Source organism: Malaya genurostris, chromosome 3, assembly GCF_030247185.1.
Source record: "Malaya genurostris strain Urasoe2022 chromosome 3, Malgen_1.1, whole genome shotgun sequence".
In the NCBI taxonomy this organism is placed as follows: Eukaryota; Metazoa; Arthropoda; class Insecta; order Diptera; family Culicidae; genus Malaya; species Malaya genurostris.
The window spans coordinates 174,512,255-174,526,202 of record NC_080572.1 but is presented as its reverse complement, the minus strand read 5'-3'; the positions used below and the strand labels follow the sequence as shown (position 1 = coordinate 174,526,202).

Sequence of the window (13,948 nt, the reverse complement as noted above, 5' to 3'; positions counted from 1 at the left end):
TCCACTCTTTTTTTGAGTCTACCTAATCGTTTATTAGTTGTATCAAGATTTACAGAATTCATACTGGGGTTAAATTCTCGATCGGGTAATCAAACATGACAAGTGGTCAACAGAAGTATTGAATTTAGGGGGCGTTAAGCCGCTTCTCTGATAACTGTGGGAAAAAGTATTAAGGGCCCGTTATAACAATGAACAAAATATATGTTTATTTTTACGTGTCGTTGTCTCATCAGCTTTAATCAAACTACTAAAGTAACAGCAGTTCAAGTGAGGTCACTATTTAACGCAACGAGTGATATTTGTCACTGAAAGAAAACGCCAGCCGCATTTTGAATGAAACTTCATTCAATGCGATAAATAACTGAGAATTCCGACTATTGAATGATAGAACAATTTGTATGATCATATGATCATTATTCATAGAGTTTCACTTCTTTTATGTGTGGTTTCCATCCAGATGTTATAAAGCTGTCAGTTACTTTTGAAATGTTAGTGAACTGTGTGTTAATCGTCATGAATCAGACTGAATGTATATTACCAATTGTCATTTTAATCTTTCAGAAGAGTTTATTCCTAGAAACAAATTATGGAACAGTTCGAATAATTTTATGTTGAACAATAAAGGAGTTTTATACACGTTTCTTCGTATCCTCTTCCACTATTTATATGAATGGCATAAAAAATGGAATTATATTATAATTGTATGAATGTTCTATTGATTCGAAATTAATATCGTATTACCGTTACAAAAATCATTCCATGCAAGCAGTATTTTTATTTTGCAATTTTGCATACAATCGAACACACACGAACTTTTTTCTCCCTAAAGTTTAATGAAGCTTTGATTATCAGGGCGTTTTCTTCACATTATAAAATATTTTTGTCCGTATGTTGCATGACAGCTTCAGATGAGCTTGACAATTTTATAATTGTAAGTATGTCATCTATAATCATACCAAACATTGAATAACTTGTAAGAAAACCCAATAACAGAGTGTAAACAAATGCGTTTATTTTAACCGGAGTTGTTTGAAGTTTTTTTCGATACGTATTGTTGTGGGGATATGAAATTGATTTTTCAGTGATTAAGAATTGTGTCAGAGTAATTTGGTGAGTATTCATTAAAGAGAGACTTAGCTTAGAGTTCATGTGGTTATAGTGCAATTTCAACTTTAAACAAACAATTATTGCGGGAAATTTTGTTTTGCTAAGATTGTATATTGCACATTGATGTACTAAATTCAAAATCTTCTAGAATCATATTCATATACCGGATAATTGACATTCTATTTGTATCTATCAGTATCATTTATTTTGTTTGAACGAATTTCATATCAAAGAATTTTCCAACCACATAATATTACATGTTCTTGGACATTAATAATAAGCGTTTTTCGAAGTGTATAGTTTTTGGTTTGACATAACAAAGTACATTGAATTGAAATTATATTTCATTTGATTCGACTATCTCCATTATTACCAGTGTAGTGTAGTTACAATGAATCTTATTGATTTTTTTTTCGGTGGCTAAGTAGCATATATGAAAACTTATTAGTTTATTATTTTCACTGCCATGACGTGGGAAGATAAGTTTCTTGAGACATTATCAACTATTCCACCAATTGTCTTTCTGTTATTTCAGTCAGGGGCGAAATACAAAGAAATCTACTTTGAGGCCGCATACAGCCAATTATTAGAAGTTTATCGATGAATAATACGACCAATGTTGGGACATGTTTTTCAGTTCGAAACTTATTTCATAGAAAAATAGCTCACTCGGTAATTCCAGGTGCAATAAGTGTAAGTGGATTTTCATAGATTTGATAATAAATCATTCAATTATTATAAACCGTTCTATCAGCAGCAAAAATACGACCAACTTCGCGAAGCGGATCAAAACTCTAAAAAACTATCGAAATTGCAAGAGTACCCAAATGATTAGAAGCAATAGCCTACCTGATGAATCGGGTGATAGTGCTGATCGGTTCAAAATATGTATATATTTTAATTATAATAACACGTATGTGAAAATTAACCAAATTAAAGTTTGAATAAATTTTATTTTACTCTTGCTATTTTAAAGAAATTGTTTTTTGTCTTCAATAATCAGTATTCTTTTTTTGATATAAAATAATTAATTTAATTGAAATATATGTTAAATATTCAAATCTAATACACTGAGGTCTTTTTTTATGCGGTCTTTTTTTATGCGGTTTTTTTTTACGCGACTTTTTTTATGCGAATTTTCAGAGTTATGCGGTTTTTTTTTATGCGAAGTTTCAGAGTTATGCGGTTTTTTTTTATGCGAATTTTCAGAGTTATGCGGTTTGCCCTTCTGCGGTCTTTTTTTATGCGAAGTTTCAGAGTTATGCGGTTTTTTTTTATGCGAATTTTCAGAGTTATGCGGTTTTTTTTTATGCGAATTTTCAGAGTTATGCGGTTTTTTTTATGCGGTTTTTTTATGCGGTACGTAAATTCGCACAAAAAAAGACTTCAGTGTAATGGAAAACAAATTGCAGCTTCAACCAGTTCAATTCATTAAAGTAAACCTGTTATTTTTATAACTATTTCAACGAAATAAATTGAAGCTGCCTAATTTATTCGCACAATATTTTACACTATGTGTAAAAAAACTACGAACAAATATTTGCGTTCAGGTATAAAGTTTTCAATAATACAAATGGCAATTATCATTAAATTTTGTTTGGCATCCTTCGATTCTAATCCGAAAAGACTCTTGCAAATACTCTTAACATATTGTCCTAATGTTTGTAAATCTTAGTATGAATTCTTTCCGTTATCTTGGTTGACGAAAATGTGTGGGACATTAATTGTCAGAATTGTTTCATCAAATCTTATCATTTCGACCTTTGTTAGAAACACTTATATATCAATTAATTCATTTTGTAAAATGTGGAACCTATTTAGGCATTTTAAAAATTTCTAATTCATACTCATTAAATACAATTTCAAAAAGATTTTTCTGTATATGAAATGTATCGAAATTGAACTGGAGCAAAATCAGAGCTTTTAAATGTAGATCATTTGCATATTAAATTATTTTCTTTTCTAACAGATCGGGTGAAAAGTTCGTATCGTTTCTATGAGAGGGCGCCACTAGAATTAAATCCATACCATTTTCAGTTAGTACCAACCTTCAAAAGATACGAGTATAAATTTGACAGCTGTCTGATTATTAGTTTGTGAGATATTGCATTTTGAGTGAAGCTACTTTTGTTATTGTGCAAAAAATGGAAAAAAAGGAATTTCGTGTGTTGATGAAACACTACTTTTTGATGAAAAAAAGTGCCGCCGATACCAAAAAAATGGCTTGATGAGTGTTATCCAGACTCTGCACCGGGCGAAGCAACAATTCGTAAGTGCCCAACTAACCAAAAGTTCGGATAAAAGGGACTGATTTGGCTTAAGCAGCTCTCAAAGTTAATCAATAGCATTCTAAGCAGCCCATTTTTTAAAGTAATTATCCACACTTGAAAGTTCGCGCGACGCAGCGGAACGAACTTCTAAGCTGCTTCTAGAATACATTGTTCAGCTTATATGCAGCGAAAAAGTTCACGCGGAACTTGTTCTGTACTTTCAAGTTGCTAAAAGTACCACGTGCACTCTTAAGCAGCGAGAAAATTCACGCGGAACTTGTTCTATACTTCGAACTGTCAAAAATTGCCACGTGTTTTCTTAAGCAGCTAGAAAGTTCACGCGGAACTTGATCTGTACTTTCAAGTTCTCAAAAGTTCCGTGTGTACTTTTAAGCAGCAAGAAAGTGGACTTTTTAAGTAATTGTGGAACTTCTGGTTGCTTGGGTGGTTTGCAAAATTTCGTACTGGTCATATGAGCACCGAAGACGATGAACGCAGTGGACGTCCAAAAGAGGCTGTTACCGATGAAAACGATGAAAAAAATCCACAAAATGATTTTCAATGACCGTAAAGTAAAGTTGATCAAGATAGCTGACACCCTATAGATATCAAAGGAACGTGTTGGACATATTATTCACGAATATTTGGATATGAGAAAGCTATGTGCAAAATGGATGCCGCGTGAGCTCACAATCGATCAAAAACAACAACGAATTGATGATTCTGAGCAGTGTTTGGAGCTGTTATATCGAAATAAAACCGATTTTTTCGTCGATATATAACAATGGACGAAACATGGCTCCATCACATCACTCCGGAGTCCAATCAACAGTCAGCTGAGTGGACTGCACGCGATGAACCGAACCCAAAGCGTGGAAAGACTCAACAATCGGCCGGTAAGGTTATGGCGTCTGTATTTTGGGATTCGCATGGTATAATTTTCATCGACTACCTTGAAAAGGGAAAAACCATCAACAGTGACTATTATATAGCGTTATTAGAGCGTTTGAAGGACGAAATTTAAAAAAAAACGGCCTCATTTGAAGAAGAAAAAAGTTTTGTTTCATCAAGACAATGCACCGTGTCACAAGTCGATGAAAACCATGCTGAAATTGAACGAATTGGGCTTCGAATTGCTCCCTCATCCACCGTATTCTCCAGATTTGGCCCCCAGTGACTTTTTCCTGTTCTCAGATCTCAAGAGAATGCTCGCTGTTAAAAAGTTAGAAGCAATGAAGAGGTAATCGCTGGAACTGAGGCCTATTTTGAGGCAAAGGACAAATCGTACTACAAAAATGGTATCGAAAAATTGGAAGATCGCTATAATCGCTGTATCGCCTCTGATGGCAATTATGTTGAATAATAAAAACGAATTTTGTCAAAAAAAATGTGTGTTTCTATTAAACGATACGAACTTTTCAGCCGAACTGTTAGCTGCATAATTTCAATCTTAATTTATCCTAATAGCATGCGCATTATAAAGACTACATAATACAAAAACTCAATGAATATCTTCTTAATATCATCCGACGATTGGTGTAGATAAAATTCATTCGGTTTATGGTATGCGATTATATGTACGAACATCATACGCACTACAAAATGAATAGTATTTCCTATATGGCTGCGGTGATGATTAATTTTGAAATGAAAATCATCTACATTTTGGATTCATTCAATTTATAAGTGTATGTGCTTCAAACAAATTTTCAATGATATTCATACAAATCAATTTGTTTTTGACTGAGGGGAGATTGAATGGCCGACTTATTAAAACCATCTGAAAATCGTTCTGGGGATCGGATGAAGCAAAAACCATTCAGCTTGTGGCCGGTAAATTCTTTCAGTGATAATGGACTTAAGGTTTGGCGATAAAAATATGTTTGTTGTGACAACAGTGCGATTGATATAAGGCTTGGAGAATAAGTTACTAAAGAGTTTGGTATGCTTAACGAAAAAATTATTTGAATATATTTATTTATACTTTGTTTGTTCTAAGATAATCACTGTCCACCGGAATCTTAGATAGCCTTGTTTCGAAGAATTCTTGCACGGTGTCGGTGTTCCATTTCGTAATTGATAAGGTTTCTTTCACGGTACCAGATTCATCCATCAGTTTCACCATTGGATCCAAACCACGCACGTATTTAATTGTTAGATTGGGAAATTTGGCGGGTCGGTCACTTTTGATAAACGCTTGAATTTGCGGGTACGCACCAAACTTGCAGGTACACACTTCCAGTACTGCTTTTGGGTAAACTTTTAGTTTTCCATTACCTTCAACGTCTTTTTGACAGCACTCACGACAATGATCCCTAAAATAAAACAGTGAAATTGTCTATATTGTATGCTTCGACATTCATTAAGCGCTTACTTCAATTCGTCTAGTCCATATTCTCCTAAACTATCACACGACGAGCAAAACAACTGAGGTTTTATGAATCCAAGTTCTCGGCAGTCTTTTGAAGTGAATTCTGATTTTGTCTGTTTAATACAAATTAGGATAAGTAATAAATATGTGGTAGTTTGAGGTTTCGGTTCAATAGCTTCAAACAAATCAACCAGTCGGGTAATTGACGTATTTCAATGCATTCGTATCATATTAATTGAGTTGGCATGTTCGAAATAAAATAATACATTTCAATACTCGGAGTACCAAGTAGATAACAATTATTATATTTAACTGAACACGAATGAAAAACTGAATCTTGTTTTTTTCTCTTTTACTTGTTTGAATTTATAACAACAGGATAAAATTATCGAAAAACATATTTATTTGAAGCAACCATGGTCAAGAACCGAGTAAGGGAATGAATATACATAAATACCAGATACTTACATATACAAAAAGCAATGATATCAATAGCATGTGAATTGAATTCATTATCCTTACTTTTCAATCCAATTAAAATTGAAATGATAAATCAATTGAAAATTCACAGGGGAATAAATAACTTCGATCGAATGTTTTTAATTAAACTGAAATATGTAACACCGCCAAACACACGTATTCACTCCGGTACTCTTACCATATTTTGGTAAGTGCACGGTTGAATAAAATAACCAAAATAACCCATAATTATATTACACGGCTAAAATAAAATATCCATTTATGTTTACAACAAATACCAATTTTCGGGGATCAGACGCTCGGGTAGTACTTAGTAATGACCCTTTTAATGATCGTGTAAAGGCCGCTAATGGTATACAATTGAAAATACATGGCTATGTACATTCAAATCAATACGTAGAAATATTTCCAATCAAATGGTGACATAATATTAATAATTGATACAAAATTGACTGAGCTGTAATTGTTCAAAACCTGACTACATTTCTACGTGTATTTTTTTTGAGTTTGTAGTGTGCACCCCTATATAGAAAACAAAAATGTGTTCCACATTAAAAAGTCGCATAAAAAAACTATAAAAATCGTATAAAAAGAGACTTGTCCAAAAAGCATTCTATGAAAAATAAAACATACATTTTTACCATATGATGTTTTTTGTTGTGATAAAAGGTAACTTGACAACAACTTTTCATACAAAACTTCATTGTCGACGAAAAACTGCAAAGAACCATTTGGAAATATTCTATTTGGAAATGACAATGTCTCTTTTCTAACTTTCTGTTTCGAATATTACGACTACACACTTAAATTTTTTAGCTGAGTCTCGGCAAAAAAAATGCCGAGATTCGCACAGCTGAGTAATCAGCAATCATCTCGGCAAAAATAAAATTACTGAGCGTCTCGGCACCTTCAAATTTGACAAACGTTAAATATTGCCGAAATCGTCAGCATAAGATTTACTGTTTGCTCAGTGAAACGTTCACTGAATATTCGGCAATCCAATAAAACGAAAAAAATGAAAAAATAAATTACCGAATCATCAGTAATTAAAAATCTAGGCAATTAATTTTGTTTGTAATTTCTCAACATTATAAACACGCGATTCAGGATCAAAAATTCCCTTTATTAACACTTAAAGAAGGCTTACAAATTTGTTGCCAGTAGTGCTTAGCCTCTACCTGAAAACATGTAGCATAAAAATGCGGCGTTTCCAGATGCGACCACCTTGAGTCGAGCTGGAAATATGAAAATAAAAATATATATTGATTTTTGGCTTACATAAATGTTCAATATTTAATGATGCATATACGGTATTGTTCAAAAAATAAACTTACTTTGATCTATTGAATTATTCCATGCATTGGGTTATTTTTTCGCATGTCCCCCAAAGTTTTGTCTCGAGGACGCTTTGAGCCCCATGTTGGGTGTTTTTCCCTTAAAATCGCGAGTGCTCTGATAAAATCGCTTTTTATAAAGCGAAACATGTCACTATATTTATTCAATATTTTTACTTGCAAGTGGTTTCACGCTCCTTCGAAGATTATCCATTTTTTCACTCGAGAATTTCATCAGAAAATAATCGCACAATGCGAAGCGAAAATGTAACGCGGCAATAAATGACAGCTGTCATGCTGAATCTCGGCAACAGCTAGCGCATATTCCGGAATCTCGGCAAACGTCTCTGCTGATGTCGGCATATCTGTTGTTTACTGATAAATTCAGCAAGCAATTATGCCAAATATCGGCAAAGTGAAGCATTTTACCGAAATATCAGTAAATGCATTTAACGAAGTTCAGAAACATGCGTATTAATTACTGACCAATCAGCAAATTTACGTGTTGCTGATCAGTTTCGGCATTTTATTATGCCGAGCTCAAGAAATGGTTTTAAGTGTGTATAGTCAATCTTTTCCTCTAACTTATAACCCTAAAATGATGGCTGGTAACATTACCCAAATAACCAAGACGCATTATTTAAATTTTCCAACTGAAAATTTCTTCCTACACGAAGTAGGGATTTTTTTATATTTTTTTAACTCTCGTTTTCCCTTGTGGAAAACGAGCTCCTTCCAAACGAAGGGATTTCTTTCTTATCGTCAAAAAGAAACACGAGTTGTTTCCTAACTAAAAACAGACTACTTTATTATTTCCATCTTACATCTATATGTACACTTTTCTTATTCTATTACTACACTTCAAACCTCAAAAGGGACAGACAAATATGCTAATTTTACCTGCTGATTTACCTTTATCTTTGCGCGTCTCAATAGACCAATTGATATGGGTTTTCCCATTCAGAGGAGATGCAAAAGAAATAATATATTTATTTCCTGTCTATACTGTGCGCCGATTTTGTCTAGACGCTACATCCTAACAAAACATTATACAAATTTTATAACTCAGCCTATTATTCTAGGATCGGCCTGATTTTACGATTCTACTTACGGCCGTCTCGTCAGAAGAAATCTTCCATAAATTTTAAAATTAATTCGAGCGTCCGCGACATTCCGGGGCCCGTAAATCATCCGCGTGGTGATTTACCGATTTAACTCAATTGTTACATGATTGATTCTTCATTTAGATTAGATCTCCTCATTTGTAGCATACTTATAAGTGACTGTGGCATTTCTAACATGTTTTGTTGATTATTACTATTGCTACTCTGTCTTCTATTTCTTCGAAAATATATGTAACAGAATATAATGATTAACGTAATTATGATCGTACTAGTCGCTCCTCCTAAAGCATATAAATGTTTTTCATATGGACGGTTTTCTGAAACCCTTTCATCTATGATATTTACTTCTTCATACGGATTTTTAGGTAACGTCATGTTACTTTTAACTAATTTCTTTTGATTAACTTCAATTTCGTAAGGTAACTGATCGATAGATTTAAAGAATGATTTAGTTCTATAGTTTACGCCTGTAATTTGTGCATACCAAACCTGCTTTTTTGCCAAAATTTTACAATCGGAAGTTAATTCCACCATAGCAACCTTGTACGGAGGATTTATAATCACATTATCACAATGGACAATTATGTTCCTTGGTTCGTTTGTTATATAAACAACCGTATTTTGATTGTTCATTGGTATTAGCTGAATATAAGTTTCATTTAGCTTTTTCGACAAACATTTTTCTTTTGTAACCTTATGAAGGATGGCAGCCGCAACGCAGTCAACTGTTTTTGTCAGTATAGGTTGATTTACCAGATAGTGGCTCTCGTTAAATTGAATCAAGTTTTCATTAATATAAAAGAATTCTTCCAAATGGTTGATAGCGATTATTGGATTATCTACTTCAATCACGCTTCCATTACTTGGAACTGGTATAACTTTGAATACTTCAAAGTTATCCTTATTTATTATTACATTCTCCATTAAAATATTTATGGAGTTATTGCAAAGTTTTACTCCGAATTTAATAGCAAGTGGGTCCCGCAGGATTGTATAACCCGCAGGTAGTTTTTTCTTAATACTGTTGAACACTTCCTCCAATTCGTTTTTATTCAAAGGATCTTGACGAATTGAACGATATTTTTGAATTATTCCTTCAGCTAACTGAGATGCTAACATCGTTGCTTCAAGAAGTTTCCTGGAGAATACTTCAATCTGCGTGATAGAATACCGTTCTTTTAAGGATATCATGCCTGTATTCAAATGGTATATCCTTTGATTCAGATCGTTGCCCATAACCTTTGCCTTTTCGTTTAGAATTTTCATCGTTTGAGAAATTTCATGAAGTTTCTGTTCCTCATGAATTCGCAACGATTTCAATTCTTCTTCCACATCGTCGCCCCCAAAAAGGAGATCTTTAAGGAATCCGAGTATTCCTCTGCTTCTTTTCTGACGCGCGATTGCTTGAATTTCAAGAATAGCGTTATCACATTGTCTTTCAATAGAAGCTGCTAGCTCCTGCTCAGTGGGATTCGGCAACTGACAGTAAGAACGCGGTATTCTTAATGATTTTACCTTTTCGAGTCTTGTTAACCAATTTTGCCAGTTTTCCTTGATTTCAACTGGAACTGGTTCGTCCCATCCTATTCCGGTTTTCCAAAGTTCTTGTATTAAAACTCGTGATTGGACGGTAATGTTTGACAGTAGACCTAAGGGGTCATAAACGCTCATACTTTGCGAAAGTAATTGACGTTTAGTAAATTCTTGTTCTTTAGGAATTTTGACCTTGTATCTAAGATAGTCGGTATCGGTTTCACAAAATACTCCTAACACTTTCTCATATGATTCTTCATCATTTCCGAGCAACTTTGTTTTATCGTCTGATCTATTTTCTTTCGGAATATTTTCCAGCAGCCTTTTCGAATTTGAAATAAAGCTGCCTATATTGAAATGCCCATGTCTATGGATTTCAATGACCTCATTTATCACCTTTGATGCTGCTTCAACACTCTCGAAGCTATCGAGATAGTCATCCACATAGTGATTCTTTTCTATTTCTCTAACAGCATCTGGTTTTGTCTCTTGAAAAATTCGTGCGTTTGTATTTTTTACAAATTGCGCACATGCTGGTGAGCAAGTAGCCCCAAATGTCATTACTTGCATAACGTATATATGGGGATCAGCTTCAAAGTCTGTTCTAAATAAAAACCTTTGAGCGTTTTGATCCTCTTTTCGTATTCTTACTTGGTGAAACATTTCTTGTATATCACCGGTTATAGCAAAAATACCTTCTCTAAACCTTATTAGTATTCCTAACAAGGAAGCAGTTGCATCAGGCCCGGACAATAATTTTGTGTTCAATGATTCTCCGTTTACCTTCGCAGCCGCGTCAAACACCAATCTAGGTTTTATTGGTAACTTATTTTGATTCACTACTGTAAAGTGAGGCAGATAAAAAATTTTTGGATTATACTCGCCTGCCTCTGACAGCGTAAGCTTTCGCGCATAACCTTTTTGTACATATTCTTCTATTTTGTTTATGTACCAATTTTTTAACTCAGAATTCTTGAGCATCTTTTTCTCTTGATACTGTAACCTTTTTAGGGCAGCATTAAAACTGTTTGGGAATTGGACATTGTCATCCTTCCAAAGTAAGCCAATTTCATAGCTTCCTTCTTTATATTTTATTGTGTCATTCATGATGGAGCTAGCTCTACTAGTTTCCTTTGACACTAATGTCTTCTTCGGCACCATCACTCCGAATGCTTCTGTGCTAAAGTATTCTTCCATCTTTCTGTTAATAGATTCTACTGTGATAATTTCTTTATTCATCATAACATGATTGTTACGATTTGGTTTACCCAGTACCCGTCCTGATAAAATCCAACCAAGCTTGCTCTTTTGTGCAACTGGCTCATTGAATTTACCGGTTTTAATTTCATCTGAAACTATTAGGTATGAATGTGGCAAACCTAATAGTAACGTCGGAGTAGCATTATTGTAAGCCTGCAAATCAATATCACTGATGTAAGGATATCTTTGTTTTAGTTCCTGAACCTTGAGCGACTGTGAAGGAAGACTTAATTCCGATACACTCCTGATATGTTTGAGGATGTATGGTTTCTTATCTTTCCCTGATATTTTCACAGATATTTCTACACTTTCCATTTCTTGTTGTAATTCCCCATTTGTCCACGAAAGGGTTAATGGATTATTTCTCCCTTTAATTTTTAATTTTGTCCTTATATCGTCCCGAATTAGGCTTACCGATGATCCAGGATCAATAAAGGCGAAAGTGTGAACCTTATTATTCTTGTTTTCTAAAGTAACTGGAATAATTTGGTATAAAATTGAATCTTTTGCCTTCGTATGAAGATTAACTCGGTCCATATTCATGGCGTCATTATTCAAGTTCTTGTGTAGTAATGAATGATGTCTTTTTTGACATTCATTCGTGCCACATTTTTTGAACAATTTACATTCACTTGCTTTATGATTGTTATACGTACAACAAGCGTAACATAATCCGTGTTTGTTCACCAAGGTGTATCTCTGATGAATGTCCATCCCCTTAAATTTGGAACAATCAACTGTTCTATGTTTGTCTTTACATACAAAACATAGAACAGCTCTTTTAACCCGCGAAATTTCGCTATTATTTGTTTTCTTTTCATGAACGAGTATTCGTTCATTACGTATTGGCTTCTCACTTTTTTCAGAGAGTAGCATTGTCGCCAATCTTTCATGGGGTTTCAACCAATCGTTGAAATCTTTTAAATTAGGGATGAAAATATTATCATCACTTAAATCTTTTATATCAGCAATGTATTTCAACCATTGTTGATGTAGATTACTTGGCAACTTGGCCACTAAATCACGAATTAATCTTGGATCGTTCAAATATTCTTCGTGTTTTATTACAATCATATTATTAACCAATCGGTCAATAGACGTTATAAAGTCTATGACAGTTTGAGGTAATTCAAACTTCGGATTCCTTTGAGTAAGGACATCACTTAGTAGATTGGAATAGATAATTTCTGGACTTCCGAATCGCAGATTTAATTTTTTCATTATCAGCTCTGCATTGCCTTTATCAATGAGCAAGGTACTCACTAATTTTAAGGCGTCTCCTTTCAGATATTTTTGGAGACGATTCAAATTTTCTAATTGAGAGAAACCACCTTCTTTTGTGGTTTCTTCGAATGTGGCTTTAAAACGAGGCCATACCTTGTATGAGCCATCGAAATACGGCAGCTCCATCAAGGATTGCCTTTTGAGAATACTCAAGACATTATTCTCTTGTGGTTCAATTTTCATTTCTTTAATTGAATCCACCAAATTTTTCATTGAATCCCTTTGGATTCTCAACATTTCTTCAAACCCTGAATGGGGAGAAGAGTCTCTTTTTTTTAAGCTAAGAATTTCTGATTCGATGGTTTTGCATTTAATACATAACCATCGTTCAGATTTTCCCGGTCTTCTAAGTAGTTTAGCACATGACAAATGAAACCAACGGTCACATTCGTCACATGCCACTAAATCTTCTTTATTGTCGGGTTCATTGCACAATCTGCAATGCCCGTTCTTATTGACTACAAATGGATGCGTCATTTTAGTAGAGCAGTTACCTTACGAAGGTTAATCTCTACTTTTTCAATATTATTACAAAAAGGAAAAACTGATATTTTTTTTTTCTAGCTTTCGAATTGAGATTCGAACGAAACCTGGCTTCCTAGCTTAGATACTTTAATGTAAACACATACCTCTATTTAATTTATCACCCGCCGTTTTTGTCGGTCGAATATCTCCAGCCGTTTGCCGGTTGAATTCTCCAGCCGTATCTCGGTTGAATATCCTTCACCAGCCGTTTGCCGGTTGAATTTTATTCACTATCCGCTGCCAATCCTATTTTTCGCAGGCCGTTTGCTGGTTGAATTCACCAGCCGTTTGCCGGTTGAATATCCTTCACCAGCCGTTTGCCGGTTGAATATCCTTCACCAGCTGTTTGCGGGTTGAATTTTCTTCACTATCCGCACATCAGCACTTGTCACCGCATTGGAAGTATACTTTCCAGGATTGCCGAATCATGTCGGAATTTTCACTCTTGCAACTACGAACTTTCGCGTAAAGAGCACATCAAAACATTCGTCACCGCATTGAAAGTAAATTTATATACTTTCCAGGATTGCCGAATCACGTCGGAATTTTCACTCTTGCAACTACGAACTTTCGCGTAAAGAGCACATCAAAACATTCGTCACCGCAATGAAAGTATACTTTCCAGGATTGCCGAATCACGTCGGATTTTTCACTCTTGCA

At 34.4% G+C, this 13,948-nt stretch overlaps 1 protein-coding gene and 1 long non-coding RNA gene across 3 annotated transcripts; one reads left to right on the top strand and one right to left on the bottom strand.

Annotated features, from left to right (window-relative positions):
• The first annotated feature begins 876 nt into the window (after positions 1 to 876).
• LOC131437695 (uncharacterized) lies at positions 877 to 2,086 on the top strand. 2 transcript variants are annotated; one of them, XR_009230811.1, is made up of 4 exons: positions 884 to 931; positions 994 to 1,110; positions 1,643 to 1,800; positions 1,865 to 2,086. It is a non-coding gene; the product is annotated as an uncharacterized LOC131437695 (long non-coding RNA). The 2 variants fall into 2 exon arrangements; XR_009230810.1 differs by having other exon boundaries at positions 877 to 1,110.
• Positions 2,087 to 5,315: 3,229 nt separating this feature from the next.
• LOC131436116 (selenoprotein F) lies at positions 5,316 to 6,414 on the bottom strand. The gene is made up of 3 exons (XM_058604612.1): positions 6,217 to 6,414; positions 5,752 to 5,861; positions 5,316 to 5,692 (listed from the first exon to the last, which is right to left on the bottom strand). The coding sequence occupies exons 1-3, from the start codon at positions 6,259 to 6,261 to the stop codon at positions 5,356 to 5,358; spliced, it is 492 nt and encodes a 163-aa protein (XP_058460595.1). The 5' UTR covers positions 6,262 to 6,414; the 3' UTR covers positions 5,316 to 5,355.
• Positions 6,415 to 13,948: the final 7,534 nt, after the last annotated feature.